This window comes from Macaca thibetana, chromosome 7, assembly GCF_024542745.1.
Source record: "Macaca thibetana thibetana isolate TM-01 chromosome 7, ASM2454274v1, whole genome shotgun sequence".
Classification (NCBI taxonomy): domain Eukaryota; kingdom Metazoa; phylum Chordata; class Mammalia; order Primates; family Cercopithecidae; genus Macaca; species Macaca thibetana.
Window position 1 is genome coordinate 26,553,741 of NC_065584.1, and position 27,316 is coordinate 26,581,056.

Below are 27,316 nucleotides of genomic sequence, written 5' to 3' on the forward strand. Positions count from 1 at the left end.
GAAGTCAATCTGCTAATTTCAGTAAACTGTCATGAAGTGGAATGATGGGGGATGATTACTCTTTTGGATGACACGTTGTTTAAATGAGAACCTAATGATATCTGGACAAACTTCTAGAGAAATCACCAAATTGCTAACATGTCATGTGCAATCCTTGAACACTATTAAGATAATTACAGGAGATTGATGTGTTTGCCTTAGTTTAAAATCACAATTAGCAATGAGACCAAAAGCAATATCCTTATGTTAAAAACACAATGTGAATACTATTTTATTATTACTATGGAACCTTGACCTCTCTTTCTTTCACCTATAGCTCAATCCTTGTCTTCCTCCAGTCCCAGGGCTCCTTATCACAACCATCATTTTGATTTTACATTGGATTTACATGATACCTTTTACTGAAGTGCTTAAATCTAGGAAAGAATAAATTTCTATTGACTAGGAATCAGAAACTTAGGGTAGAATGATAGAGTCTTGTTTTATAACAGGGGCAGTTTCCAGCTTAGATTCAAAATACTGATTAAAAAAATCTTTGTTTTCTATTATGATTGGATCTGCACTTTCTAATGCCAAATATTTTAATCCAGATACTTTTTATCTTGATCCCATGCTTGCCCTTTAACCTTTACCAGAAATTCAGAGAAACAGACTACATATTTCGCCACACAATAGTCATCCTCACTGAATACTTTTATCCAGAGGTCTACAAACTATGACTTTTCAGTCAAATCCTGCCTTGTCCTTGTTTTTGTAAATAAAGTTTTATTGGAACATAACCATGCTCATTTGTTTATATATTGTCTATGGCTGCTTTCACACTACAAAGGCAGACTTAAGTAGTACAACTAAGACCATATGTCCCATAAAGCCCCAAATATTTTCTTCTGAGAAAAAGTTTGCTGACCCCGATCTAGACTTTTAGAAACCAAGACACGAAAGATTCTTAACAAAGAAATAGTTTCCACATTTGTTAATCTCTTCCAAATAACTTTAATACTTAACATAAAAATGTCAAGAAAGTATTGTGAAATAGTACACTGATTTCTTTCCTGTGTTGCAAGAGATAGTTAGACAGTAAGTCATGGCACCAGTGAATTGAAAATCCATTGTCACTGACAGAATATCTCTGCTGTCAGCTAAGCCTCCCACAGAATCCATGATATGGTCTGAGGAGAAAGCTGGTGTGAAGGTACAGAGAGTCTCTATATATACAGCATATCCTCTAATAATATTGTCTCATTCACTATTGTTTAGTTTGTTTGTTTGTTTTCTTTTAGACAGAGTCTTGCTCTGTTGCCCAGGCTGGAGTACAGTGGTACTATCTCCGCTCACTGCAATCTCCGCCTACCGGGTTCACGCCATTCTCCTGCCTCAGCCTCCCGAGTAGCTGGGACTACAGACACCCACCAACATGCCTGGCTAATTTTTTGTATTTTAGTAGAGACTGGGTTTCTCCATGTTAGCCAGGATGGTCTCGATCTCCTGACTTCCTGATCCGCCCACCTCAGCCTCTCAAAGTGCTGGGATTACAGGCGTGAGCCACTGCGCCCAGCCTGCTTACTTTTAATTAAAAAAAATCCTTTCCGGGCTGGGGCTACTGTTTGTGTGAAGTGTGCACACCTTCCCCATGGCTGTGTGGGTTTTCTCCAGGTATTCCAATTTCCTCCCACACCCCAAAGATGTGCATGTCAGGTTCCTTGGTGTGTCTAGATGGTGCCAGTCTGAGTGAGTGTGGCGGTGTGTGTGGTCGTGTCCCATGTTGGGGTGACGTCCTGTGGACCTTAAGGTCTGAATTTTATTCTTTATCTTTAATAAATGATAGTGTTTGAGGGTCATATCTTCCAATGACTAAATATGGCAGGAAAAACAGGCAGATAATTTGAAGCATAGATTCTTATCTTGAGCTCCAAAATCTTTTGCTTGTGGAAAAATGAATGTTTTAGAAATGAATTACCCTATATCCCAGGTTTCAGGTTCTTTTTCTAACCACCATTCTGGAAAGGCAGTTTTAGTTCAGGCAAGAGTCAGCTGAGCACACTGAATTCAGGAGCCATATTAACAGCTCTGGTTTCCCTGGTTGAAGATTTCCTACTCTTTCCTATCCCTGCCCTTGCTAATATGAGTCTTTGTTGCCTTAATGCAACTAAACTTTTGATGTACTCTTTGTCTAGAACTGTGTGACAGTCATCTGAAATCTTTAAACCCTAAGTACCTACAAACTATCTTCATTATTTTAAGAAGTCTCCATACTCCATTCATAGAAAATTTGAATTTGAAGATCATCACCCTGAGAGTCATAGCTTTCTAGGAATAGTTGAATCAAAGAGGAAAATATTTGGTGAAATTCATACAATATTAAAATCAAATACCACCTTTCCAGAATGCTGGATTAGAAAAAGAACTTGAAACCTGGAATACAGGGTAATTCATTTCTAAAACATTAATTTTGATAATGATTTAAAAAACAATGGGATAAATCTAGAAAAAATCTAGCTTGTATCTCCAAAAAAGGAAGGCAATGTTATTCAATATTTAGGCTTCAGTTACTTTCTATCTGAGATGTATATTTTGGACTGGGTACACTTCTCCCTAATGTACTTTGACCTTTGATATTGCTGCCTTTGAGCTGACCCCACCAGAATGTACGCTCAGTGTGGGGAGTGAGCACATGGCTCCTGTTCATCTTTGTTTTCCCAGTGAATGGCACAGGGCCTGGTACATTGCAAGTGTCTAATAAATATGTTGAAAGGTAGATGAAAGATTGTAAGAAGTTAGTATCATAAAAAGATGGAAAGAGGGTCTCTCCAATTCTGTAAATAAATTTGAGGGGGTAAGTATCATCTTACTCTAGCGAGTCTTTTTAGACTTCACCTATAATTATGTATTAAAAAAGATAATGGAAATGAACCATTATGACTCCACAACCAGACAATCGAGAGAATGGTACTATGACTCTTCATTTCATAGAGACTGGTAGGAAGCACAAAAGCTGGCAAAGAGTGAGACTTCACTTCAACAGAACTCAGGGAGCCTTGCCTCCGTGTAATGAGTTCAAACATTTTTTTTCCATTTACCATTTAAAAATGAAATTTTTCCAGAACCTACCACCTAACCCCTAAACCAGAACATCAACCAAAATCACTTAATCTACATGCGTGTTCTTCTTCATCCAGAGCCGCTGCATAGGGTTAGACAGCTTATTGACCTCACCCTTGCTACTTAAAGTGTGGTCTATGGACAGCAGTGTCGGCATCACCTGGGAGTTGGTTAGAAATACAGAATCCTGAGGCCAAATCCAGAGCTATGGAATCAGACTATGTATTTTGATAAGACCCCTCAGAGGGTCTGATGCCCAGGAAAGTTGGAGAAGCCCCGTACACAACAGATTTCAAGTCATAAGTCCTTCAGATTTTGCAGGGATCACTTCTGGAATATAAAATTACTATGTATGAAATGTTTAAAGTGAAAAAAATATAGAATTACAAAAATGAATACATAACAAGACACTACCAAAAATGAGCAAGTAAATTTGAAAAAACAACAAATAGAAAAAATGTATCATTTGTAAAGAAATACTCAAAAAGTGTTATAAAACACATCAAACACAAAGTCTGTTGTTTGCTGTTTCAGCTGTTCCCAGAATTATTTATTTTTTGAAAAGGCAAAAGTTGGATATGATTTTTTAGCTATTTCTGAGTGAATCAAATATAAACTGACATCTTTCCCAAAAACACGTCAGAATGGACTAAAAGAGAAATCACCTTATTTTCTGAACAGCTTTGAGCTTCATTAAAGATACCCTTTTACTTCATGTACATAATAGATGACCATTTACACATACACACACACACACACACCAGGGAGAAGAGCTTTGGAACTTACCATTGGAACTAATGTAAGTGTCCACTAAAGGGGGCCCCTGCCAAGTTCCTTGACCTCATTTCCGTATTGGTCACACTAACCCTGGGACGGAAGATGCTCTGGTAGAACCTATCTCTCAACAGAATTCTGCCCCATTGGGTGGTTCTTCTTAGGGTAAGGAGAAGTGACAGTTTTCATGTCTACCCTTGACTTACACAGCATCCAGCTTTGTCCCATTGAAAGCGTATCCTTGGATTGAAGTAAAGCCATTGTTGTACAGCTTCCTACAACCAACAGAGAGAAGAGAAATCAGTGACTGGTGAGCAGTGGTGCTGGCCTGTTTCTGGAGAGTTGGACTATATTTCTTTGGTGTCATAAATGTGCATAAAGGTGTTTCAGGTCCCACATATGTATCCCACGAGAAAATTTTCCAGTACGAGTTGTTGGAAACAAGATAATATTTCTCAGTTTAAATGCTCATTCTCCCGACTTAGCTCCTAGTATGTTTAAGTTTTTTTCTCAGAATCATATTTGCTTTGAGTAACAAACTTGTTACCATTAAAGATTTTAAAAGAATATTCCATATACATTCAGAAAAAGGGATTTGAGGTAACAGTTAACCCAATATCAATAGTGGAGGTGCAACTGCAGTCTCTTAAGATAAACATTTTGAAAGACATTCATCTAAATGCGCATGTTTTTATTTTTCCATTAATATTTAAATGTTATTTCACCTTTGTATTTTATCTATCTTTTTATCCTCAGAGCTTATCATAGATTAAATATTTAAGGGTTATGGGCTGAATTAAATTAAACCTCATAGATGAATTTAAGAAAGTAGACAGACCATGTCCTCTTATGGATTTTTTTTTTTTTTTTTTGAGACAGGGTCTCTCATTCTATCACCCAGGCTGGAGTACAGTGGTTCAGTCACGGCTCCCTGCAGCCTTGAATCTCTCAGCTTAAGCCATTCTCCCACCTCAGCCTCTCAAATAGCTGGGACTACAGGCATGTGCCACCATACCTGGCTAATTTTTGTATTTGTTGTAGAAATGAGGTTTCACCATGTTGCCCAGGCTAGTCTCGAGCTCCCAGGCTCAAGTGATCTGCCTGCTTCAGCCTCCCAAAGTGCTGGGGATTACAGGTGTGAGCCACTGGGCTGGAAATGTTAATGTTTTAACTTGTTGCTATGTTTCTGTGACTAATTAATTCATTCAATGATTCAGGGAGCCATTCTGAAATCTTATTATTTCTATTTCCTGTTGAAGTTACTGAAACATGAAGGTGACTTGCCAAAAACACATTGGTCTAAGACTGTTGAGACTTAGGGTCCCTGACTTCAAATATAATTTTTTTTTTGAGATGGAGTCTGGCACTGTTGCCCAGGCTGGAGTGCAATGGCATGATCTCTGCTCACTGCAACCTCTGCTCCCGGGTTCATGCAGTTCTCCTGCCTCAGCCTCCTGAGCAGCTGGGATTACAGGCTCCCGCCACCATGCCTGGCTAATTTTTGTATTTTTCAGTAGAGACAGGGTTTCACCATGTTGGCCAGGCTGGTCTCAAACTCCTGACCTCAGGTGATATGCCTGCTGCGGCTTCCCAAAGTGCTGGGATTACGGGCATGAGCCACTGCGCCTGGCCGACCTCAAATATAATTATTTCCACCTACCAAAAGCAGCGCCTCTTTCTGCAGGAGAAGGAACCCCAGCCTTGAGATCTCTGGGCTATATGGGAATGCAAGAGGGTATTGGTGGTTATTGGCATGAAGATAAGAGAAGACAGCTATACCCACACTCAGGCACGGCTAGTGAGAACTCCTAGTGGCAGTTGTAAGGGAACTTTGAAAACTACAGTAATCTACCACATGTGAACTTTGGGAACACATTAAGAAGCACACAGGAAAGTTCAAATTTGGAATTAGACCTGGCTCTGCCACTTAATAGCTGGATGATCCTGAGAATTTATCAACCTGTCTTAACTTCAGTTTATCTCGAAAAATATGATAAATAAGTACATAAATATAACACCCAATCAAAAGGTTGCAGAGAGGATCAAATAACTATATATTTAACAAAGTGAGGAACACTTTTTAGGTGACCATCTTAAAAGGAGTTGGCGGGTGCCTGTAATCCCAGCTATTCGGGAGGCTGAGGCAGGAGTCTTGCTTGAACCTGGGAGGCGGAGGTTGTAGTGAGCCGAGATTACACCATTGCACTCCAGCTCTGGGCGACAGAGCAAGACTCTGTCTTGGAAAAAAATAATAATTAAAAAAAAAATAAATGAAAGGAGTATCCTAAAACTTGGATTTATCCTATATAGTTGTGAGAAACTGAGCAAGATTCTCATGGCTTCATTGTCACTGTTGATGTGTTTGTTTTTGTTTCATCTTAAATAATTACATAGTGAGTTTAATTCTAGCTACTAACATGTCCTGGGTGAGGATTGCAGTATCCCAGGAATATAAGCACAATGGCTGAGAAAACTCTGTGGATAAGTTAATTTTTTCTAAACTAGAACTCTTTCATGAAGATGTGAGAATTGTGCATTTGGCATTTTTATTTTCCTAAATTTGTTGAGAGTCCTGGACACTAAAAGTACTTGTTTGAGTTGCATTTCAGATATTAAATAGAATTCTTAATGAACAAATCAGGCTTGAAAAGGGAACATGGTGAAGAAAGACAAAAGAATTACAAACTTTGATTGAAACTTTCTCCCACCAGGAATATGGTACAAAGTCAGCTGTTGGAACATGTATCCTTTCATTGTGATAGTTTTTTGAGCCTGAGCTTCGAAGAAGCAAGGACTTTTGCCAAAATGTAGAAATAATCATCTGAAAAGATCACGAATAATCCATGCTGTCCTCTCCTCCACTTTTAGGAAATATGGGCTTCCCTCACTCAGATGTGTCTGGAAACACAAGCTGGGCTCCATGCTGGGTGTGGGACAATGAGCTTTCACTTGAGGGGGGTGCTTGAGATATGGGGGTTTTAGAAAAATAGTGTCAAGGGGTAGAGGTAATATTCTATAAAGAAGTTTAGGCCGGGTGCGGTGGCTCACACCTGTAATCCCAGCACTTTGGGAGGCCGAGGCAGGCGGATCACGAGGTCAGGAGATCGAGACCATCCTGGCTAACATGGTGAAACCCCGTCTCTAGTAAAAATACAAAAAATTAGCTGGGTGTGGTGGCGGGCGCCTGTAGTCCCAGCTACTCAGGAGGCTGAGGCAGGAGAATGGCATGAACCTGGGAGGCGGAGCTTGCAGTAAGCCAAGATCATGCCACTGCACTCCAGCCTGGGCGACACAGTGAGACTCCGTCTCAAAAAAAAAAAAAAAAAAAAAAGAAAAAGAAAAAGTTTGCATGTAGGAGTTTCCTATGATGAGCACCATATGGCACAATGGAAAGCTTTACAGAGGAAGTAAATGGCTTTGAGGTTCGTGGCTGAGCAGGCTAAAAGCCTGGATCTTTGCTGCATATTTTTTTTTTTTTTTGGAGACGGAGTCTCGCTCTGTCGCCCAGGCTGGAGTGCAGTGGCCGGATCTCAGCTCACTGCAAGCTCCGCCTCCCGGGTTTACGCCATTCTCCTGCCTCAGCCTCCCGAGTAGCTGGGACTACAGGCGCCCGCCACCTCGCCCGGCTAGTTTTTTTTTTGTATTTTTTAGTAGAGACGGGGTTTCACCGTGTTAGCCAGGATGGTCTCGATCTCCTGACCTCGTGATCCACCCGTCTCGGCCTCCCAAAGTGCTGGGATTACAGGCTTGAGCCACCGCGCCCGGCCTTTGCTGCATATTAAGAAGAAATTATGACCGAGAAGGAACTTCGTTTGTCTTTTCAAGAGACCTCTCACCAGGTTGTGATGAGAAGGAGCAGCCAAAATGCTCCCTTTTCCCAAAGTCGAGGCAACTTCACTGGGCCCAAATTGATAAACTAGGAATGGCTCAGAAAATAGCCCCTTAGAAGAACTGTGTGAAGCTTGGATCCGTTTTTCTGGGGAGTAATTTCATCAGATTTTATCTGATAAAGACCCCCACCCCAACTTTAGTGTGAGCAGAGAAATGAAACTGGGGTGACAATCCAGGCAAAAACTTCACCAGGCTTGAACTGGGGCAGTGGTCCTGAAAATAGAGAGGAGATCCCACAGAGGTAGCTCCAACTCTACTTTGTGGCTTATACAATGAGAGAGGAATTTTCTACCAGCTTAGAGAATTAACTTATCCTTTATGCCTCTGTTAGATCTTCTCCTTTAGAACATTTTGTGAATATCCCTAATTAAGCATCTATTTTTGACCATCTAAAGGGCTTTGCCCCCATTCAAGCTCTGGAAAAATGCTGACCTATAGCAGCACTGTGCTTTCTATGTAATATTCCCTTACAGGAGCTTAATGACAGTTTGTGATTACTGAGTAAAAGTGCGAGTGCAGAATTTATAAAGCCCTTAGTGGCACCACATTTTTTTAACTCAGTGATCTTGGGAAAGTCACTTCAATTTGCTTAAACCCCAGTTCTTCTTCTGTAGAATGGGGATACTTGGATACAGATGATTATTCCATAAGACCTGCAGGCCAAATCTAGTCCACTTCTGCCTGCTTCTATAAATAGAGTTTTATTGGAACACAGACATGCTCATTAGTGTATGTATTGAGTACGGCTGTTTTTGCCACACAGTGCCAGAGTTGACCAGTTCCTACAGAGGTTGCATGGTCTGTAACGCCTAACTGGTCCTTCACGTGAAAAATGCACCAACCACTGCCCTAATGGAATCCTCTTATCTTGTTACCTAAACTCTTTTGTAGTCTACAGAGTACCATCCCACAAGACAATACTCTTATTTAATTATATAAAACACTTTGTACTCTATAGAATATATATGATACGGCAGTACGGCTCTTGGATGGTCTGTAAACATATGAAAATGGCTCAAAATAGAATTTAGTTGATGGAGGGAGTAGAACTGGTAATACTCACAGTGTCAAGGTTTCATTGCATAGTCCCTGAAAAGCATTCACAGGGATTGACGTCATGTAAGGGTTGTCTGTAATTTCACTGCGAGAGAGGGACAAAAACACTTAATGAAAAAATGTTTTCCTCCTGGAGCAGGAGTCTTGCTGCACATATGCACTTAAATAAATAACAGGACACAATATAGCTTAATCTTATTTCTTTTTAAGTTTCACTGACCCTTCTTAACCACTAGTGGCTCAGAGGTCTGGTGAGGTGGTGAGAGCTGTCCTAGATGACATGCACCTGGAGCCCAAGTGTGGGGTAAGCGAGAGCTTTAGGTGTGGGTAGAGGTCCCTGACTTAATCCTCATCTCGAGGGAGGCAGATGGATTTCAGAGGCTTCTCCTGAATCTGCAACACTTTGTCCACAACAACTAGAGTTTTCTACATGCATGGACCTTTAAGAAGGTCAGGATAAAAGGATTAAACGTTTTCATCTAATGAGTATTTCTAAAATGTCCTTCACTTGCCAAACTTCGCCAGGCTCCTGGAGAACCTTTCTACGCCATCCTAGTTTCTGGAATATTGCTTACATTTTGAACTGAGCTCGTTTGCAACAAAGAAGTATGATCACTTTTCTTTTCTAGCAAAACCCCAAGAGTTTGAAGCTTATCATTCTACCTTTTGCTGACTTTCTGATGCAAACGCAACTTGTAATTCTCTCTGCCCTATGTCCTTTCATTCCTATACAATTAGTAAGACAACTGACCCGTGTCACCAGCTTTGAAAAAGGGCATACGGCTGCCAATCAAAGGTCACAGGCAGTAATTTGAGTAACCACCCCTGACTGTCCTTTGAGACACTGCTCAGGCAAACTCACTTGAGGTTTCTATTCCTCAGTTTCCTCATTCATAAATGGAAAAGCAATAACTTTGTTTTATACCTTATAAGGTGACTGAGAGGAGCAAATGTCATGTGTGGGGAAAGTATTTAAAAAACTATTAAAACTATATGAAAAGTAAGGTATCATAGTTATCATCAAATATTCCTTCTATTCAACCATTCTCATTGGCAAAGAAACATCGCATAATTTCTTCCATTTAAAAACAAAAACACACAAACAAAATCTTTTCTCCTGACTCAATATCCTCCAATTACTGAGCTATTTTCTGCTCCTTTTAATAGTAAAACCTCTCAAAGGAGTTAATTATGGTAACTCTTTCTAATTCTCTCTACCCAAATCTCCCTTGAGCCCACTCCAACCAGCACTCCACTGGAACTGTTCTTGGCAGAGTCACCAACAACCCACATTGCTAAAGCCAGGGGTTATTTCTCAGTCCTTGCCTTACTTCATGCCAGTGTAGTCACAGGTGATCACTGCTTACTCCTTGAAACAATTGCTTTACTTAGCTTCAACCAACCCCCATGACTGTATTTTAGTTCTTGTCAGTGACAAACAAAATATTGTCAAACATGGCACGTGTGCATACTTACAGTATAAAGAATATATCAGTGGAATAAACTTTGGTCAGGTCAGGGAACATTTTAAGTCCAGTGTTGAAAATGCCACTAAATTAATGAAAAAAAGAGGGAAAAAAAAAGCATAGAATTTAGGTAAAAACATCAACACATAGGAAGAAGAATGATGTAATAGCTGAAAGCATGGGTTCTGAAGTCAGCCTGTAGTCAAATGCCCAAATTCTTCACTAAATATCTGAGTTACTATGGGCAAATTCTGATGGTTGGATGAGATGATATTCCCCCAAGGCACAATCATTAATCCAGTCCACCAATGTCAATACATCTGCTTGGCTTAGAATACTCTGGAGATTGTTTTAACTGTGATTACTACAAATATAAATTCAGTTTTCGTGTGTGTGTGTGTGTGTGTGTGTGTGTGATTTTCTTGTTTAATTGGAAAAAATTATGTGTGCGTTTGTGAAGGGCTAAGAAGAGGATGGGACAGGAAGATATGACTTTAAGCCAGCTTCATCTTTCAAGCTCTACATTATATTGTGCTGTTATTTTGCCAAGAATAGCTTTCCTACAGCAGTAACCTGAGAGTACCATTATAGCAGTACCATTAAAAAAAAAAAATGTCCAGAGGGCCTTGCACGGTGGCTCACACCTGTAATCCCAACACTTCGGGAGGTCAAGGCAGGTGGATCACTTGAGTCCAGGAATTCAAGACTAGCCTGGCCAACATGGTGAAACCCTGTCTCTACTAAAAATACAAAAATTAGCTGCGTGTGTTGACGTACGCCTGTAATCCCAGCTACTTGGGAGGCTGAGGTATGAGAATCGCTTGAACCTGGGAGGCAGAGGTTGCGGTGAGCTGAGATCACGCCACTGCACTCCAGCCTGGGTGATAGAGCGAGACTCTATCTCAAAAAAGAAAGTGTCCAGAAAAGGAAGGGAACAAATTAAACACAATGTCTTCACCTTCCAAAGTTTATATTATCTGCAGAAAAATGTTAAGATTAAAAGACATGCATAAAACACCATGCACACAAAAATTCTCAGGCTCCTGATGCCTCCCAGATTTAGTTGGTTTAACATTTGCTGCAGCTACTTGAATTATTTAGAATTTTTTTTTGTTGAGAATTTGGCATGGCATAGAGCGAAACCTAGACACTACCCAGTAAGGCTTAGGGAAAGTCTTCTGGTAGAAAAACCATATCTATTGATACACCTTCTGAGGCAAATTCAGACTTGACTCCTTCTAGAGAAGAAGGCATAGGATTTGAAGAGGCAGCAGGAGCCAGAGGTCTCAAAACAAGCAAATGGGAGGGACATTCCAGATAACTAAGGAGAGAGGTGAGATTCCATAAGGTATATTTGAAATACAGTAAACAAACTAGTTCAATTGTAATCACTGCTCACGAAGAATAGTAGGAGGAAAAAAGGTCCAAGAGTCAAGTGGGTCCATATACTTAGACCAAGACCTTTCTAGTCTTCAAAAACCTCAAACAAATCCCTTAAAACCATCCTGTGGGTCTTCTTTCTGATGTCTTCTCTAATTACCTCAACCCCCAAACACTGTATATGTCTCTCCTTTGTCACTTTCTATTATTCTTCTGTAGGAGAGGCACTTTTCAATTTCATACACATCTCCCCAATGAGATTGCAGTCAAGGACAATGTCTTAGAAACCTGTATGTTCCCCACAGAGCATAGAGTGGGGGATCATCACATCAAAGGGTTATTATATTATTTGAAACTCAGAGTCCATAAGAAGAGTGATTGTCTTGTCCCATATGTTTTCATGGCTTTCCAGACATTCTTTCATCTCCATATGCCATCAGTGTCTTCTATTCCCTTAGCATCTCTCACACTCACCTCTTCAATATGCAACTATTGGCTGGGCGCCGTGGCTCTTGCCTGTAGTCCCTTTGGGAGGCTGAGGCGGGTGGATCTCCTGAGGTCAGGAGGTCGAGACCAGCCGGGCCAACGTGGTGAAACCCCATCTCTACTAAAAATACAAAAATTAGCTGGGCGTGGTGGTGCATGCCTGTAATCCCAGCTACTCAGGAGGCTGAGGCAGGAGAACCGCTGGAACCCGGGAGGCGGAGGTTGCAGTGAACCAAGATCGCACCTCTGCACTCCAGCCTGGGCAACAGAGCAAGACTCTATCTCAGAAAAAAAAAAAAAAGCAACTGTTTTTAGTTCACCAAAGAAGCTTTGTGGATCCCTGTCTTTGTGTCTTTATCATGCTATTCCATTCAACTAAATTTCTTTTCTATCTCTCCCCATTCTTGTTCAGGATACCCTCTATTCATCCTTAAAGGCATATCTCATAAGATATCTATGATTACATAAGTTTGTTTTAAAGGTCTGGATGAAGATGAACTGAAATGTTAGTAGGGCTTATTTTAGGGTATTGGGATTAAGTTTTTAAAAATTTTTCTTCTTCATACTGTTTTTGTTTTCTAATTTTTATAATGCATGCAAGCAGGATAAAGGACTCTTCCACCTGGTATCCAGAGGACCTGAGGTCATACAGACACATCCACTGAACACATTTTACTCTGTACTAGGCAGTAAAGACTCAACAGGGAAAAAAATGTTGTGGTCCCTGAATTCATGGAGCTTATGGTTAGCTCATAAGGTGTTATCAAAGCAAAGCAGTGATAAGAAGAGTGATTATTACTCCCACTCCAGCAATTGAAGTGGGAGGCTGAAAATGTTGTCCCTTCTGTTTTCCCTCCACTCCCCACAAAAGTGCATTTTGCCCTTTGTGGTTTTCTTTCCTGTGTAACAGCCCCTCTAATATTGTTGTGATACCCCTTTTCAAACAAAATTGACCAACTGGCTCTCAGAGTTTTGTTTTGTTTTGTTCTGAAATACTACATTTAAGGACCACATATACACAATAGCATTTTCTCTCTCCTGTTTCTTGGAGCGGGTCTCTGGTCCCAGCACTATGTGTTGACTTTTGAATAGGTTTTAAAAATGTGGACCGTTTCACCCGATACCTTGCCCTGACCCAGGCTATACACCATTAAAATGAACCTGGACCACATCATCCTAGGGAGATTCCTGGGAGACAACAGCATTAAATCTTACCCCCCCCCTCAAAAAAGTAGGATGGGAGAGGATTTAATACTTACAGGAACTTTAGGAGCGGGAGCTCTTTGAGGGCATCAGGGTCTATGTAAGTTAAGCTCCTGGTATTCCGAATTTCTCTATATAAGTTACAAGGAACACAGTCACTATATTACATCCGTATCTGTTCTTATCAAAGACAAAACAACATAAATCAGTTTTAACAAATGTTCATGAGAAAAATTTGCATTTATGTGGTACCACAGGGACTGTAGCTGCCAGGGGTCCCATCAACAACAAACTACTCCTGTCTCCTCATGGGGACCCAATGGCTGGTCAGCTCTCTTGTGTCATTGGCTTGGTTTCCACCCATTTTAATTTATGGGCTGCATTTTTCTTAATTGTAGTATCAGTTTTTTTTTTCTTTTAGATTTAGAGAAAAAAGAAAAAACCCTCCAATGATTTGGTGAGGAGTTGAAGACAAATATCTTTATTATTTATAAGTATTCTGGCCAAGACAATGAGTGTTGGAGTGGGAGGTTGAGGGAATTTTATGCTGAATCACAGCATAGCAAGATGGGCAGTGAGGCTCTGTCATTGCCACACCAGATGTACAGAAGTGGTACGTCTTCACAGTTCACTTGTGTTTATTTTGTCATGTCAGCAATTTAAGACTCTTCTGCATGTATAGTGTGATATCATGTGTCAGTAACTTACATACTTAGGTTTATATAAATGCTGAGCAAGAATGCACAGTTAGAGTTAGAGAAATAAGTGACTGCTAGAAATGAACTCTCACTCGTTAAATTAAACATATTCAACATAGGTTGATTGGCTAAAAGAGTTTAAGGCATTCCTTATGCTTACCTGAAAAGTATATAAGAACCCAGTAAACCTTTAGCATTTCTCCTTAGGAATGGCACCTAAAGGAACCAGCATCCAGTCATTGGCGGTGCCAATCAGAAAGCTTAGAATGTGACCTCTGTAATTTTTAAAGTTTTATTGAAAAAGAATTTACATTCTATAAACTTCAAACATTGTATATAGGCATACAGTTCAATGATTTTTAGTAACATTACATAACTGTGAAACCATCATCACAGGTTAGAACATTTCTATCCATGATAAAAGTAACCATAGGCCCATTTGCAGTTAGTTTCCACTTGCTCCTTTATGCTTAGAAACCACTGATCAGTTTTCTGTCTTTATAAATTTGCCTTATCTAGACATTTCATATAAATGGAATCATATAACAGGTAGTCTTTTGTGTCTGCCTTCTTTCATTTAGCATAATATCTGTGAGGTTCATCCATGTTGTAACATGAATTAGTAGTTCATTCCCTTTTATTTCTGAATAGCCAGATGGACTTGAGATAGAATCTTGGCTCTGCCACTTCTGATTATATGACCTTGGACAAGTTTTTTGGCCTCTTTGAGCGAGAGTTTTCCTCTCTGTAAAACAGGAACAATGAATAACACCTCTTTTGTGGGGCTCTTGTGAGGATTAAATAATATTCATGAGGGATTTTATGTTTGGCCTTCACATAGTTAGGGCTCTATAAATAATGTTTTTATTATTGCTATTTTCATAAGTGCAATGAAAGCTAGAACAGACATCAGGGACTTGGGATTGGAGATGTTGTGACATTCTTGCAAAATTAGAAAAAGCCCTCTAGTTTTTTTCAACTAGATATTTCAACTAAGGACACTGATTATGAAATAGACTTTGGAAAAGACAGGATGGAGTTAACTCTGAGAACAGAAATCACCTACCCCTGTCCTCCCTACACACACAGCTTACTGTCTATAATAATATACCCTTACTGGTCCATTGTCCTCATTAACATAACTACTATTCCAGGAGACTCTTGCCCAGGCAAATTGCTTTATTGTTCATTACAGAGAGTTTTTGAAACAAAGAACCATCAACACTTCAACAGAAAGCAGCAACAGTTTATACCGCAAGATCTTAAAACTCCTCACTTCCAAATCCTAAACTACTAGGTCATGATTTTTACCCAAACAAGACCCTGCATGGAAAGACCCTCTTTAGACAATCTTTCATTTTTTATCCTGGCTTTAAAATGCAAGCCCATATCCTTGGAATTCCCTCTGTCCTGAGCAAAGTGTGACAGTTGGCCACCCTACTCCAAAATCTCATAATTTTTCCACCTTGCCCCTCTAGAGACTATCAGTCTCTGCTGAGGTGGTTCACTCTTTCCAGGGTGAGCCATAAACTCCTTGCCAGAGCTTTCCACTGGGGGAGGAGGGTTTGAACTTCTGTCAGAGACAAACAAATGTAAACCAGGTGTGGGAGTTTGGAAATTGAGCTGGGTTTGCAGTCGGGAAAATTGCTCCACAAGGGACTACGGTTGAACAAGTAGTCTTGAGTGAGTGGTCCGAGAGAACATCACGGTTAAAGAAAATGCAGCCCACCTGGGTCAGCTGAAAAGGTAGAGAATAAAAAGGAAAGGAAATGCAGCTGCTAGAAACAGTTGATTCAATGAGGCTGGCAACTTACCTGGAGGCTGGAAGAGGAGAAATGTGGGAGAGGCAGCAAGGAGAGAGAAGGAAACATGAAAGAGGAGAGGATTTCTGGAAGGAAATGTAGGAGCTACAAAGAAGAAAGATGAATCAGAGACCTCACAAGAAAACAGCAGGGAAAAGAAGCTGCTTTCTGAGGTAAGGCAACAGCTCACCACTTGCTTACAAGTGACTTTTGAAAACTATCTCCTGAAGCAGAGAAGGGGTGGAGTGGTCGTAGACTGCCAGTAGTTTAGCTAAGTGGAGAGAGATAACAGCTGGGCACGGTGGTGCATGCCTGTAAGCACTTTGGGAGGTCAAGGCAGGTGGATCACTTGAGGTCAGGAGTTCAAGACCAGCCTGGGCAACATGGTGAAACCCCGTTTCTACTAAAAATGCAAAAATTAGCCGGGCGTGGTGGCTTATGTCTGTAATTCCAGCTATTTGGGAGGCTGAGACATGAGAATCACTCGAACGCGGGAGGCAGAGGTTGCAGTGAGCCGAGATTGTGCCACTGCACTCCAACCTGGGCTACAGAGCAAGACTCTATCTCAATCAATCAATCAATCAATCAATCAATCGAGAGAGGTAACATAAGAAGCAAACGCAGCTAGTAAAATCTTTTCAAAGACAGGAGGAAAGGAAGGGCAGAAGTGAGTACAAAAGAACATCTAATCAGAGAAGGGTGAAAGAAGCGTTCAAATTTGAATGTCTTCAAGCATGCCTGTGAGGGTGAATTTAAATCACACCATTCTGAGTTAAGCAATTATGGCCTGAGTGTGCAGGAGGCTAGCTATGCTGCCAGAAAACTGGAGACATTGGAAGCAAGAAAAGCGGTTTGTAATTCAGCACACTAGGAATGGAGATGCCCTCCAGAGCTGAAGATGGCTGTGCCTCAAGCAACTTGAGGCCCTGAGTGATGATTGCCTGAAGGTGGCTGCTCTGCACACCCACTCATCCATCCAGTACTGTCCCATGAGCAAGAAGTAAACCTCACTCACTTAGGGCTATTACATGTCTGTATTTTTGTCTATTTCTTATAGTAACTCACCTGCCCAAACTAATAAGCATAAATAAAATTCCAAAAATATAGAGTACTCAGTTCACAGTGGTCACGTCTAGTAGATAGGTTTAAAAAGAAGGAATGTGTAATTTTCACTTTTTATTTTATATCAATCAAAAAAATGTAATAAAGAGGATGCAAAAAATCTCAAACTTTAAAAACAAAAAAGTAAAGCTTGATATATTCTATATAAAAAATAACATTAAAATATATGCCCAGATAGGCTGCTTAAGTATGCGCTGCCCTTTATGGAACAAGGCTCTTTTTCTTTGTTGGGGAAATATGCAAGGCTCTTAAAGCATATTTATTAGAAAAATTCAGCTTTGGAAGATGATATGGTCTGGCTCTGTGTCCCCACCCAAATCTCATCTTGAATTGTAATCCAAATTGTAATCTCCACGTGTTGGGGGAGGGACCTACATCTCATCTTGAATTGTAATCCAAATTGTAATCCCCATGTGTTAGGGGAGGGACCTAAATCTCATCTTGAATTGTAATCCAAATTGTAATCCCCACATGTTGGGGGATGGGCCTCGTGGGAGGTGACCAGATCATAGGGTGGTTCCCCCATGCTGTTCTGATGATAGTGAGTGAGTTTTCATGAGATCTGATGGTTTCATAAGGGGCTCTACCCCACTTTGCTTGGCACGTCTCTTTCCTACTGCCATGTGAGAAAGAACCTGTTTGCTTCCCCTTCTGCCATTATTGTAAGTTTCCTGAGGCCTCCCCAGCCATGCAGAACTGAGTCAATTAAACCTCTTTCTTTTATAAATTATCCAGTCTCAGGTATTTCTTCATAGCAGCATGAATACAAACTAACACAGAAGATTAAAGGGTAAAAAGAAACAGTGTACTTTTTTTTCACCTGGGGGAAGGTGTGAATTTCCTCCTAGTGAGGGAATAACATAACTGACTCATGTGATGCAGGTAAGGATCATCCTGATTTTGCGGACAAAACTATGGAGACATGGTTTGAAAGGGCAAGTGAATAATCTCCTGTTATACACTTAGAGGCAACACTGGGCCTTTATCTAGAACTTATGACTTCAAATACAGCCTTTTTTTTTTTTTTTTTTTAATGATGTTTCAAGGATATCATCTGGCAGAACTAAAAATATATGTAAATATTCATTGTCTAATTCTCCTTCATTAGATTTCAAATAAAATAAACATTTAAATGAAAAGTGTAACACTGCTGTCCAATGTTCAGTTTTCACAAATCAACAGATCAATAATTCAGCATGCATTTAGGTTCACTTAATCACATGTCTACATTCTGGGTTTTTTTTTCTTCCTCTAAGAAACATTTATTAATTCTCAATAAAAGCCAGGCACAGGACAATTGGCTTTCCTGTTACAACTAGTATTGCGGCAGGCACTCAGTCCCTGCGTCCACCCCTCATACAGTATATGGGAAATCGGCAGGGTGAGAGAAGGGAGTTCTCAGGTGAGGGAATGAGGAACAGAAGAAGGGGAAAAGAAGACTTAAAGTCTTCTGTTAAGGAAGACTTCTTTTTTCCAACCACTAATTTCCTTCCATTTTCCTAGTGTCCCCCTTCCAACTCAGTTATTCAACAGGCATTGGGTTGTGGCATTTGACTGTGCTCCTCAGCCTGGAGATATTTCCCCACACCCTAAACTGCCCCAGTCCATGAGTGAGAAGCATGCCAAGCCAGGCAACAATTTGAGGGCAATCAAAAAGCCAACTTTACATTTCATCTGCAAAATTAGATGGGACCAAAGGAGATGAGAACACTTCAGACCAGCATAAACCAAGGAGACTCAGTTAGACTCAGATGTCAGAAGAGAAGCTGCCACAGCCAATTTATTGTTAGCTAAAACAATAAATTGAACAAGAATATCAGCCAAAAGCCTAGCTCTTCACCACTCCCCAGCTTCTTTTTAACTCTTGTTTCAATTTGATTTTCAATTTTTTTCCTGTTTACTTTTAAGTGCCTATGTTGTGGGATCAGGAGGACCAGAGAGAGATCTCAGGGTATATCTAGGAGGATATCTTTATTATTGAGTGCACTCAGACCTAGCAGACTTGATATCCAAAGACTGGGCCTAGAAGAAAGACAGCACTTGACTTTTATACACATTTCACAAAACAGGGTGGGCTAGCTTGAAGCAAGCTTACAGTGGCATGAAAGTGGGGATACAGAGGCAGGACAAACTCAGGATTGCACATGACCATTGCCAAGCAACCTGGATGTTCATTATCTAGAAGATTTGCTCTAAAGAGCCTTGCATTGGTTTCTCTCATAACCTTCACTGTGGTGCCCAGGCAGCTGTAGTTCAGGCCTACTCAGGCTTCCTATGACTTTCATTGTATTTCTCAGATAAAACAGAATACTTGAAGTCAATAGTTACAGAGAACAGGGATCCATAAACTTATTCCATGAAACAAAGGAAAGTTTGTTTTCTTCTCCCTATATTGAGGGAGTGCTGGGAGAGTCTCTAGAGCACATTAGACCGTATTATCAAGACTTTTCCTGGGTCTGGGCTGTGCCTGTTGCTGCCTCTGGAACAAGCCAGCCTAATACAGGAAAGCTTATTTCTCTTTCTTTTTAATTTTATTTTTCTTTAATTTCCTGCCTCACCTATAGTTCAAAAAAATGGAAGGCAGTCACCTTGATTTTGCCTAGGTTTGCTCACTCAAGTGGGTAGAGTGGGAAGAGATTAATTAGAATATAAGTGAATAATTACTGGCCATCTATTAGGTGCATTTTACTGCATACTGTGGGTGGTATAAGGAAATAGTTGCTATTTATTTTAAAAACAAGGTATATATACATTGCCCAAGCCATCATTTTGTTACTATAAATTCTTTAAGTGCTATACAATCCCCAGGTGAAAACAGAGACTAATAAATAGGTAAATTAATTTTAAGGTAACGATTTTAGGACAGGTTCTATCACATAATACATTACTGATGTATCTTAACATCAAGTATTAATTTCAAGTGTAATGCATATTGATCTTTAAAAAGTTTATTTCATCTGACTATAGAGGTAATATATATTTATTGTAAAAACTTGGAAACACATTCATACAAAAAGGAAATGAACTTTCGGACAGCTGACCATCCTCCTGGAGGGTGGTGTGCCAAGGGAGGGTGTGGAAGCTCTGCGCCCCTCCCCCATACTTCACCCTAGGCAAATCTTCGTCTCTATCTTTTGTAATATCCTCTATAATAAGTTGTTAAATGTAAAAAAAAAAATTCCCATCATTTGATAATACAGAGAAAAACTATTTTTTTCTGTCTGTTAAGTATATACATATATATATATACACACACACACATATATATAAATAACATAATGACAAAAGCTTTCCTTATGTGATTAAATTGTCTATAGCAACAGATTTTTTCTTTACAAGTTAGGGTCATGCTATGCTGCCCAGGCTGGAGTGCAATCACTATTCACAGGCAGGGTCATAGTGCACTAAAGCCTCAAATCCCTGACCTCAGCCAACCTTCCCACCTCAGTCTCCCAAGTAGCTGGGACTAAAGGCTCATGCCACCACACCTGGCTGGTATGTCATATTTGACCATTCTCTTACCTAAGCATTTAAGTCCTTTCCAAATTCTGTCTATTATAAATAATTAACTCTGAAACAAATGGCTTTTTTACATTAACTTTTTTCCACTATTTTCTTAGGGAAAATGTATAGAAGTGGAATTACTGGGTGAAAAGTTAAAAGTCTGTCAAAGCTCTTGGTATACATTAGATCCTTAGCTTCTAAAGGCCTGCTTGTTAGACTGGCACTTACTTTTCATATTAATCTATAATATGAAAGTTCACAGAATAAATTATTTCCTACATTATCAAGGATTTTCAATGAGAGAAGTCTTAATTCTTTGATAATTATTAATGAATTATTGTTAACACTTCAAATGTAACTGGAGGAAAGAAATAATCTATAACTGAAAGGCAATATTCATGATTTGATGTATCTTTTAATTTATTGAGAAATTAAAAAATAAGTGATATTGAGGAGAGTTTATAAGTATTCAGATTTTTGAAGCAGATTGAAGAAAATTTAAATTATCAGCAGATTTTCCACTAAAAGTAGAACATTATAGAAGTGATTCTCTAAATTGCCTGGCAGGTGCCTACAGCTACTTTCACGATTATTTAAGGATTGGTGCTAAAGCTGGTGATTTTGAAACCTCTGATGAATCCACTTGATTCAACTTAGTGGATCAGCAAAATGAAGTCTTATTATACTATAGGCATAAGTCATACACTTTACCTATCCCAGTTGTAAAATTTTTAACTTATTTTTTATTTAAAAAAACTCACATAGGCCGGGCACAGTGGCTCACGCCTGTAATCCCAGGACTTTGGGAGGCTGAGGCAGAAGGATCATGAGGTCAGGAGATCAAGACCATTCTGGTTAACATGGTGAAATCCCATCTCTACTAAAAATACAAAAAATTAGCCGGGCATGATGGCACACACCTGTAGTTCTAGCTACTTGGGAGGCTGAGGCAGGAGAATCCCTTGAACCCAGGAGGTGGAGGTTGCAGTGAGCCGGGATTGCACCACTGCACTCCAGCCTGGGTGACAGAGCAAGACTCCGTCTCAAAAAAACCCAAAAACCAAAAAACAAAAAACCCCAAGAACACTCACATAAAAGTAAAAACATTCTTCTGAGGGCAGCATTTCTTTTTCTTTGCCTTTTTTTTTTTTTTCTTTTGAGATAGGGATCTCATTCTGTTGCCCAGGCTGGAGTGTAGTGGCATGATCATGGCTCACTACAGCCTCAACTTTGTAGGCTCAAGTGATCCTCCTGCCTCAACTTCCTGAGCAGCTGGGACTATAGGCAAGTGCCACTGTGCCCAGCTAATTTTTAAAAATGTTTTTCATAGAGATGATGTCTCACTGTGTTTCCCAGGCTGGTCTCAAACTCCTGGGCTCAAGCCATCCTTCCGCCTCAGTCTCCCAAAATGCTGAGATTATAGGTGTGGGCCACCACGCCTGGCCAGCATTTTCTTTAATTATTGCAGTTATTTTAATTAAGGAGATTTTATGGCATTGTAGTGGTTTTGGAGGCAGACATTTTTTGGTTCACATTCTCAGTTTGAAATGTCTTAGCTAAGAAAACTTTGGAAAGAGCTCTGCAAGGTATGTATTACCATCTTCATTTCACATAGCAGAAACTAAGGCTTGGTAAAAACTAGTGAGACAGTGTATGTGAAGTACTTTTCGTGAAGTGTGGGCCCACAAAAGGCATTCAGAACTCGGTAACTATTATTACTAGGAGTAACAACAGCAGCAGTCTGTATGTTATTGACTTTCTTATAGAGAAAGTACAACAGAAAATGAAATTGTCCAATGTTTCATCATTTTGCAGATATAAATCTTTATTACATGCATACTTTTCAGTCCAAACAGTATCCTCGCTGAAGTTACAACCCAGGGGAAATGATTTATATCCACTTAGGATCCTGAATAACTCATGGAGAGCCTACCATTCTTGTATTTTTTTCTTACAAATCCTCAATGCCTTTACCCATTGTTAACTGATATATAATTGCTACTTCCTCTGGCTACCTATTGGTGCATAACAAATTACCCCAGATTAAGTGGTTAAAATAACATTTTATTATAGCTCACAATTTTGTGGATCAGGATGCCAGGCAGTGCTAAGCTGGGTGATTCTTCTGCTCTATGTAGCCTCCACCAGGATCACTGGGTGTTATTCAGCTGGTGTCTGGAACAATTTGGAGGGTCCAAAAGGGTGTGCTTCTATGCCTGGCTTTTTGATGGGAATTGCTAGAAGGTTAGGCTCAGCTAGGCTCTTCTCCATCCCAGGATCTCAGGATCTTCCCACATGGTCTCTCCATCAGTGCAGTTGGACATCTTACATGGTTGTTCAGGGTTCCAAGGATATAAAGTGAAAGCTGCCAGTTCTCTTAAAGACTGAGACTAGAACTGGCATTGTATCACTTCTAACATACTCTATTGAAATATTAGAAAAAATGTTCAAATTTAAACAAACCAGCAACCCATAAATCCATGAAGTTCAGCAAACCTTAAGCAGAATAAATATAAAAAAAAACTCACCTAGGCATATTATGATTAAACAGTTGAAAAGTAAAGATATAGAAAAAGTTTTACAAGTAACCAGAGGGGAAAAAACACTTTACCTATAGGAGAATAACAACATGGATATGACTACTCATCAGAAAAAAAGAAGGCCAGAAGACATTGAAAGATATTTTCAAAGGGCTGAAACAAAAATGGCTTTGCTAGAATTCTATACTCAGCAAAAGTGTTTTTCAAATATTAAGATAAAATATATTTTCAGTAAATGAAACCTCAGAAAATTTGCTGCCAGTAGAACCACACTGAAATACTAAAAGGTTTTTGGGCTAAAGGGAAATAATTGGACCTACAGAAGGGTAGGGACACTGGAAATATTAAATATGTTGAGTGTACATAAATGACTATTTTTTTCTTTACTCAAATTAAAGTTAACATAATAATGTGTTATGAGGTTTATAACATATATAGGAATAAAATATATGACAACAATAGCATGAAAGATGGAAGAAGGTAAATGGAATTTGAATTTCTAAAGGTTCTTACATGATTACAGAGTAATATAATATTATTTCTAGGTAGACTGTGATAAGTTAAGGATGCATATCGTAATTTCTGGAGTAATCAAAAAAATTTGCAAAGGACTAAAAAGCCAATGGATCACAATATTAATAAATAAAACCAAAAACAACTAGATTAATCCAAAAGAAGACAGAGGAGAGATAAAAGAAGAAAGAACAGAGAAGACAAAGCAAATAGGAAAATGGTAGACTGAAATCCAACCATATCAATAATTACAATAAATGTCATGGATTAAACACTCCAATTAAAAGGCTGAGATTTTCAGGCTGCATATAAAAGCAAGATCCAATTCTGTGATGTTTACATGAAATGCATTTTAAATATAAAGATGTAGTTATTGAATCTCAGTTGTTTTGGCTGTAAAATGATAGTAACTAGTTTAGAGAATTGTTGTGAGGATTAAATGAGTACATATGTGTTGAGCAATTAGTGTAGTGCCTGGGATATGGCAAATGCTCAATTAAGGTTGGCTAAACATATATGTGTGCATATGTGTGTGTACACACATATACTAAACATTCTGTCAGATTTTTCATTAATTCAGACTAGCCTACTCTTCCAATTCATTATTGTTAAAACCCATGTTCAGAATACATTGTTTCACTTTTTTGTTCGTTTTAGTTTGATTTCCTCACAGCTTGGTGTAGGTGAATGGCACACAAAGCATCCTGCCTTATGGAGACTTCTTATAATCAAATATCTGCATTGTCGTAATAAATTTTAGTAAGTTCTAAGCCAAAAAGCATTCAAGGATAGATTCAAATGGGGATCTAACTTAAATGCAGGAGTGGCCTGAAGGGTATGTGTCTCTGTGTAGGTCATAATTAGGCTGAAAAAATAATCAGTAGAGTTAACTAGGCAGAGAGGGGGCGAGAAATAGATTTCTAGGCAGAGGCAAAAGCATGTGAATACCCTGAGATGAGAAAGATCTTGGATTGTTTATAAAACCAAAGAACACAGGTGTGCAGGAGTGGAGCATGATGAGAACCCAGAGGTGGGCAGGAACCAGCTGAACTTGTGGGCCTGGATGTTAAGATATTTGGATTTTATTCAAGAAAAATCATTCTGGCTGCTGTGAAGATGCTGAATTAGAGGAGATCAACTGGAAATACTCAATTGGAGTTAAGATATAAAATTATTATAGTTCAAGCAAGAGATGATGGTGGCTTAAATAAGGTTGGTGGCAGTGGAGAGGAAGATGATACATTTTCTGTGTATTAGGGTAGTAGAATCAACAGGACATGGTGAAGGAGTAGAAGTGGGTGATTAGGAAAGAAGGTATAGTGATACCTCTCAGGTATCTGGGATTTGCATCAGGATGAAGGAAGTTGCCATTTATTGATGCAACATACATTGGAGTAGTAGATTTCAGGAGGACCATTAAGATTTCAGTTTTGGATATAAAATGTGAGATATGTGTAAGACGTCTGGGAAGAGAGGTCAAATAGACCAATAGGTATATACCAACACTAAGAAGGAGGGCCTGAACTAGATATATAAATTTGGGAATTGTTAGATAAGATCACATAGCAGGAGAAGGTAGAGTGAAAAGAGAAGATGACACAGGATTGGGCCATGTGAAAACCCAATAATTTTAAGTTGGGAAGGGGAAGCAGCCAGCAAAAGATGATAGGAAAGACTGACCAGCATGGTAGGAGTCCAACCAGGATTGTGATATCACAGAGGCCAAGGGAAGAGGGTATGAATAAGAACAGAATGATCTACTATTTTGAATCTTGCATATAGCCTTTTAAGATGCAGTGGTCACAGGTTTAACTGTGTTAAACATATGGTATTTATTGAATGAATAGCTTTTTGGTTTTGGAGTGACAGTTCTAGGTCACAGACCTAATGTCAGTACTGTTAAGGTGAAAATGTTAGATAAATTTAACAGTTTAATTGAGCAAAGAATAATTCATGAATCAGGCAGCCCCCTAACCAGAATAGGTTCAGAGAGACTCTGGTGCTGCTGTGTGATAGAGAATTTCTGGAGGTGGGAGTGGAAAGAAGGTGATATACAGAAAACAGAAGTGAGGTATAGAAGCAGCTGGATTGGTTATAGCTCAGTATTTGCCTTATTTGAACATTGTTTGAACAATTGGTCACCTGTGATTGGCAGAAACTCAGTGATTGGTAAAAAAGTAAGTTATTGTCTGTGGTCTGTTCGCATACCCAGTTAGGTTATAGTTCACTGTGTACAGAGAGGCCTTTAGGCCAAATTTACAAGGAGGCAGCTTTAGACTAAAGAGTGCTTACGTTCTAATACTCTAATTCATATCACAGAACAAAATCTAAATGTGAATTGGGAAGCCATCTCAGAGGATGTATATAGAGCTCCGTAAGACTGGACAAGTACTGGCAGGGATAATTAGAAGTGGCACTGCTCAGCTTTCTATTTACCAAATCACAGGACCAAAAAAAGTCGGTTTCGAAGGGCAGCTTAGAAAGAAAACACACTTAGGAAATGGAATAACATTGTGTTATTTTACTGCTGATGTAGTCCTCATTGGAGCTTTTCAATAAATGCTGGCAATATGCATTGGCATTTGAAATGTCTATTCATAAGTTTAGTACCTACATATCTATTCTTGCAGCAAATCCAACACAATAAAGAGCTCTCTTTCCTAAACAAATCTGAGGGCTTTAATTCTATACTGAGGAATCCCAGGAAAGTTTGGTTGATGGTACTTATGTGGTGTATAAATTAAACAAATCGTTCTATACTGATACTCAGTTTCATGCCTTATACCCACAAAACCATTCTCAATTCCTTGAGCAAAGATGAGTGATCTTTCAGCTCTATTTTTCTCATGAAAGTTATAATGCTTTGTATATAGTCACTGCTTAATAAATGATTATAAAACAAATGTATTAAACATTTGGGTGACATGCATGCAAAAATCTTCACTAATCTTTTCTATTGACCAAAACCATTTGCAGACAATAATGTCAGATACATATGAGAAACATTTGAAGAATATAAGGTACATTATTCTTTAAATTTTTAAGATATTAGATTCTCAATATCTCAAGTATATAAGCAAATGGTCTTTTAATAATTTATTTTTAAACTCATTCTCTTTTTAATTACTGTATTTAATAGTTTCCTTTGGTTTAGGAAGTTAACACTTTTGCTCAGAGTAGACAACTGAATATTTACTTAAAAAAATTTATAAATAACAACTGGAATCTTTGTGAGAAAAAAGGTCATAATAAAAACAAAATGAGGCCGGGCACGGTGGTTCATGCCTGTAATCCCAGTGCTTCGGGAGGCCAAGGCAGGTGGATCATGAGGTCACGAGATCGAGACCATCCTGGCTAACAGGGTGAAACCCCGTCTCTACTGAAAATACAAAAAATTAGCCGGGAGTGGTGGCGGGCACCTGTAGTCCCAGCTGCTGGGGAGGCTGAGGCAGGAGAATGGCGTGAACCTGGGAGGCGGAGCTTGCAGTGAGCCAAGATCACACTACTGCCCTCCAGCCTGGGTGACAGAGCGAGACTCTGTCTCAAAAACAAAAACAAAAACAAAACAACAACAACAACGAAATGACTGCTTTTAAGATCAGTAGGGTTTATATAGGACTTCACTACAAATTAATTGATTTTATTTTTGGTGAGGGGGCAAAGAAGCAAAATGGTTTGATAAATGGATATCACATTTGGAGTCAGAAGATTTGGTTTTCAATTTTGTAGACTATTGTTGTCTTTACTGTGCTGGGGATCCTCAGCCTTCCTGGGTCTCAGTG

General features: G+C 39.3%; 1 protein-coding gene across 4 annotated transcripts in view; it reads right to left on the bottom strand.

Moving 5' to 3' along the window:
* The window catches only part of TSHR (thyroid stimulating hormone receptor), a 181,562-nt gene that overhangs the window by 36,842 nt on the left and 117,404 nt on the right, over positions 1-27,316 (bottom strand). For 3 of the 4 annotated variants that reach the window (XM_050796237.1, XM_050796236.1, XM_050796239.1), the window contains 4 exons: positions 13,412-13,486; positions 10,297-10,371; positions 8,828-8,905; positions 4,080-4,148 (listed from right to left, as the gene is read on the bottom strand). In XM_050796237.1, coding sequence (XP_050652194.1) covers positions 4,080-4,148; positions 8,828-8,905; positions 10,297-10,371; positions 13,412-13,486 — 297 coding nt within the window. Of the gene's footprint in view, positions 1-4,079; positions 4,149-8,827; positions 8,906-10,296; positions 10,372-12,140; positions 12,431-13,411; positions 13,487-27,316 lie in introns of those variants that run through there. The other variant, XM_050796238.1, reaches the window with a different exon arrangement.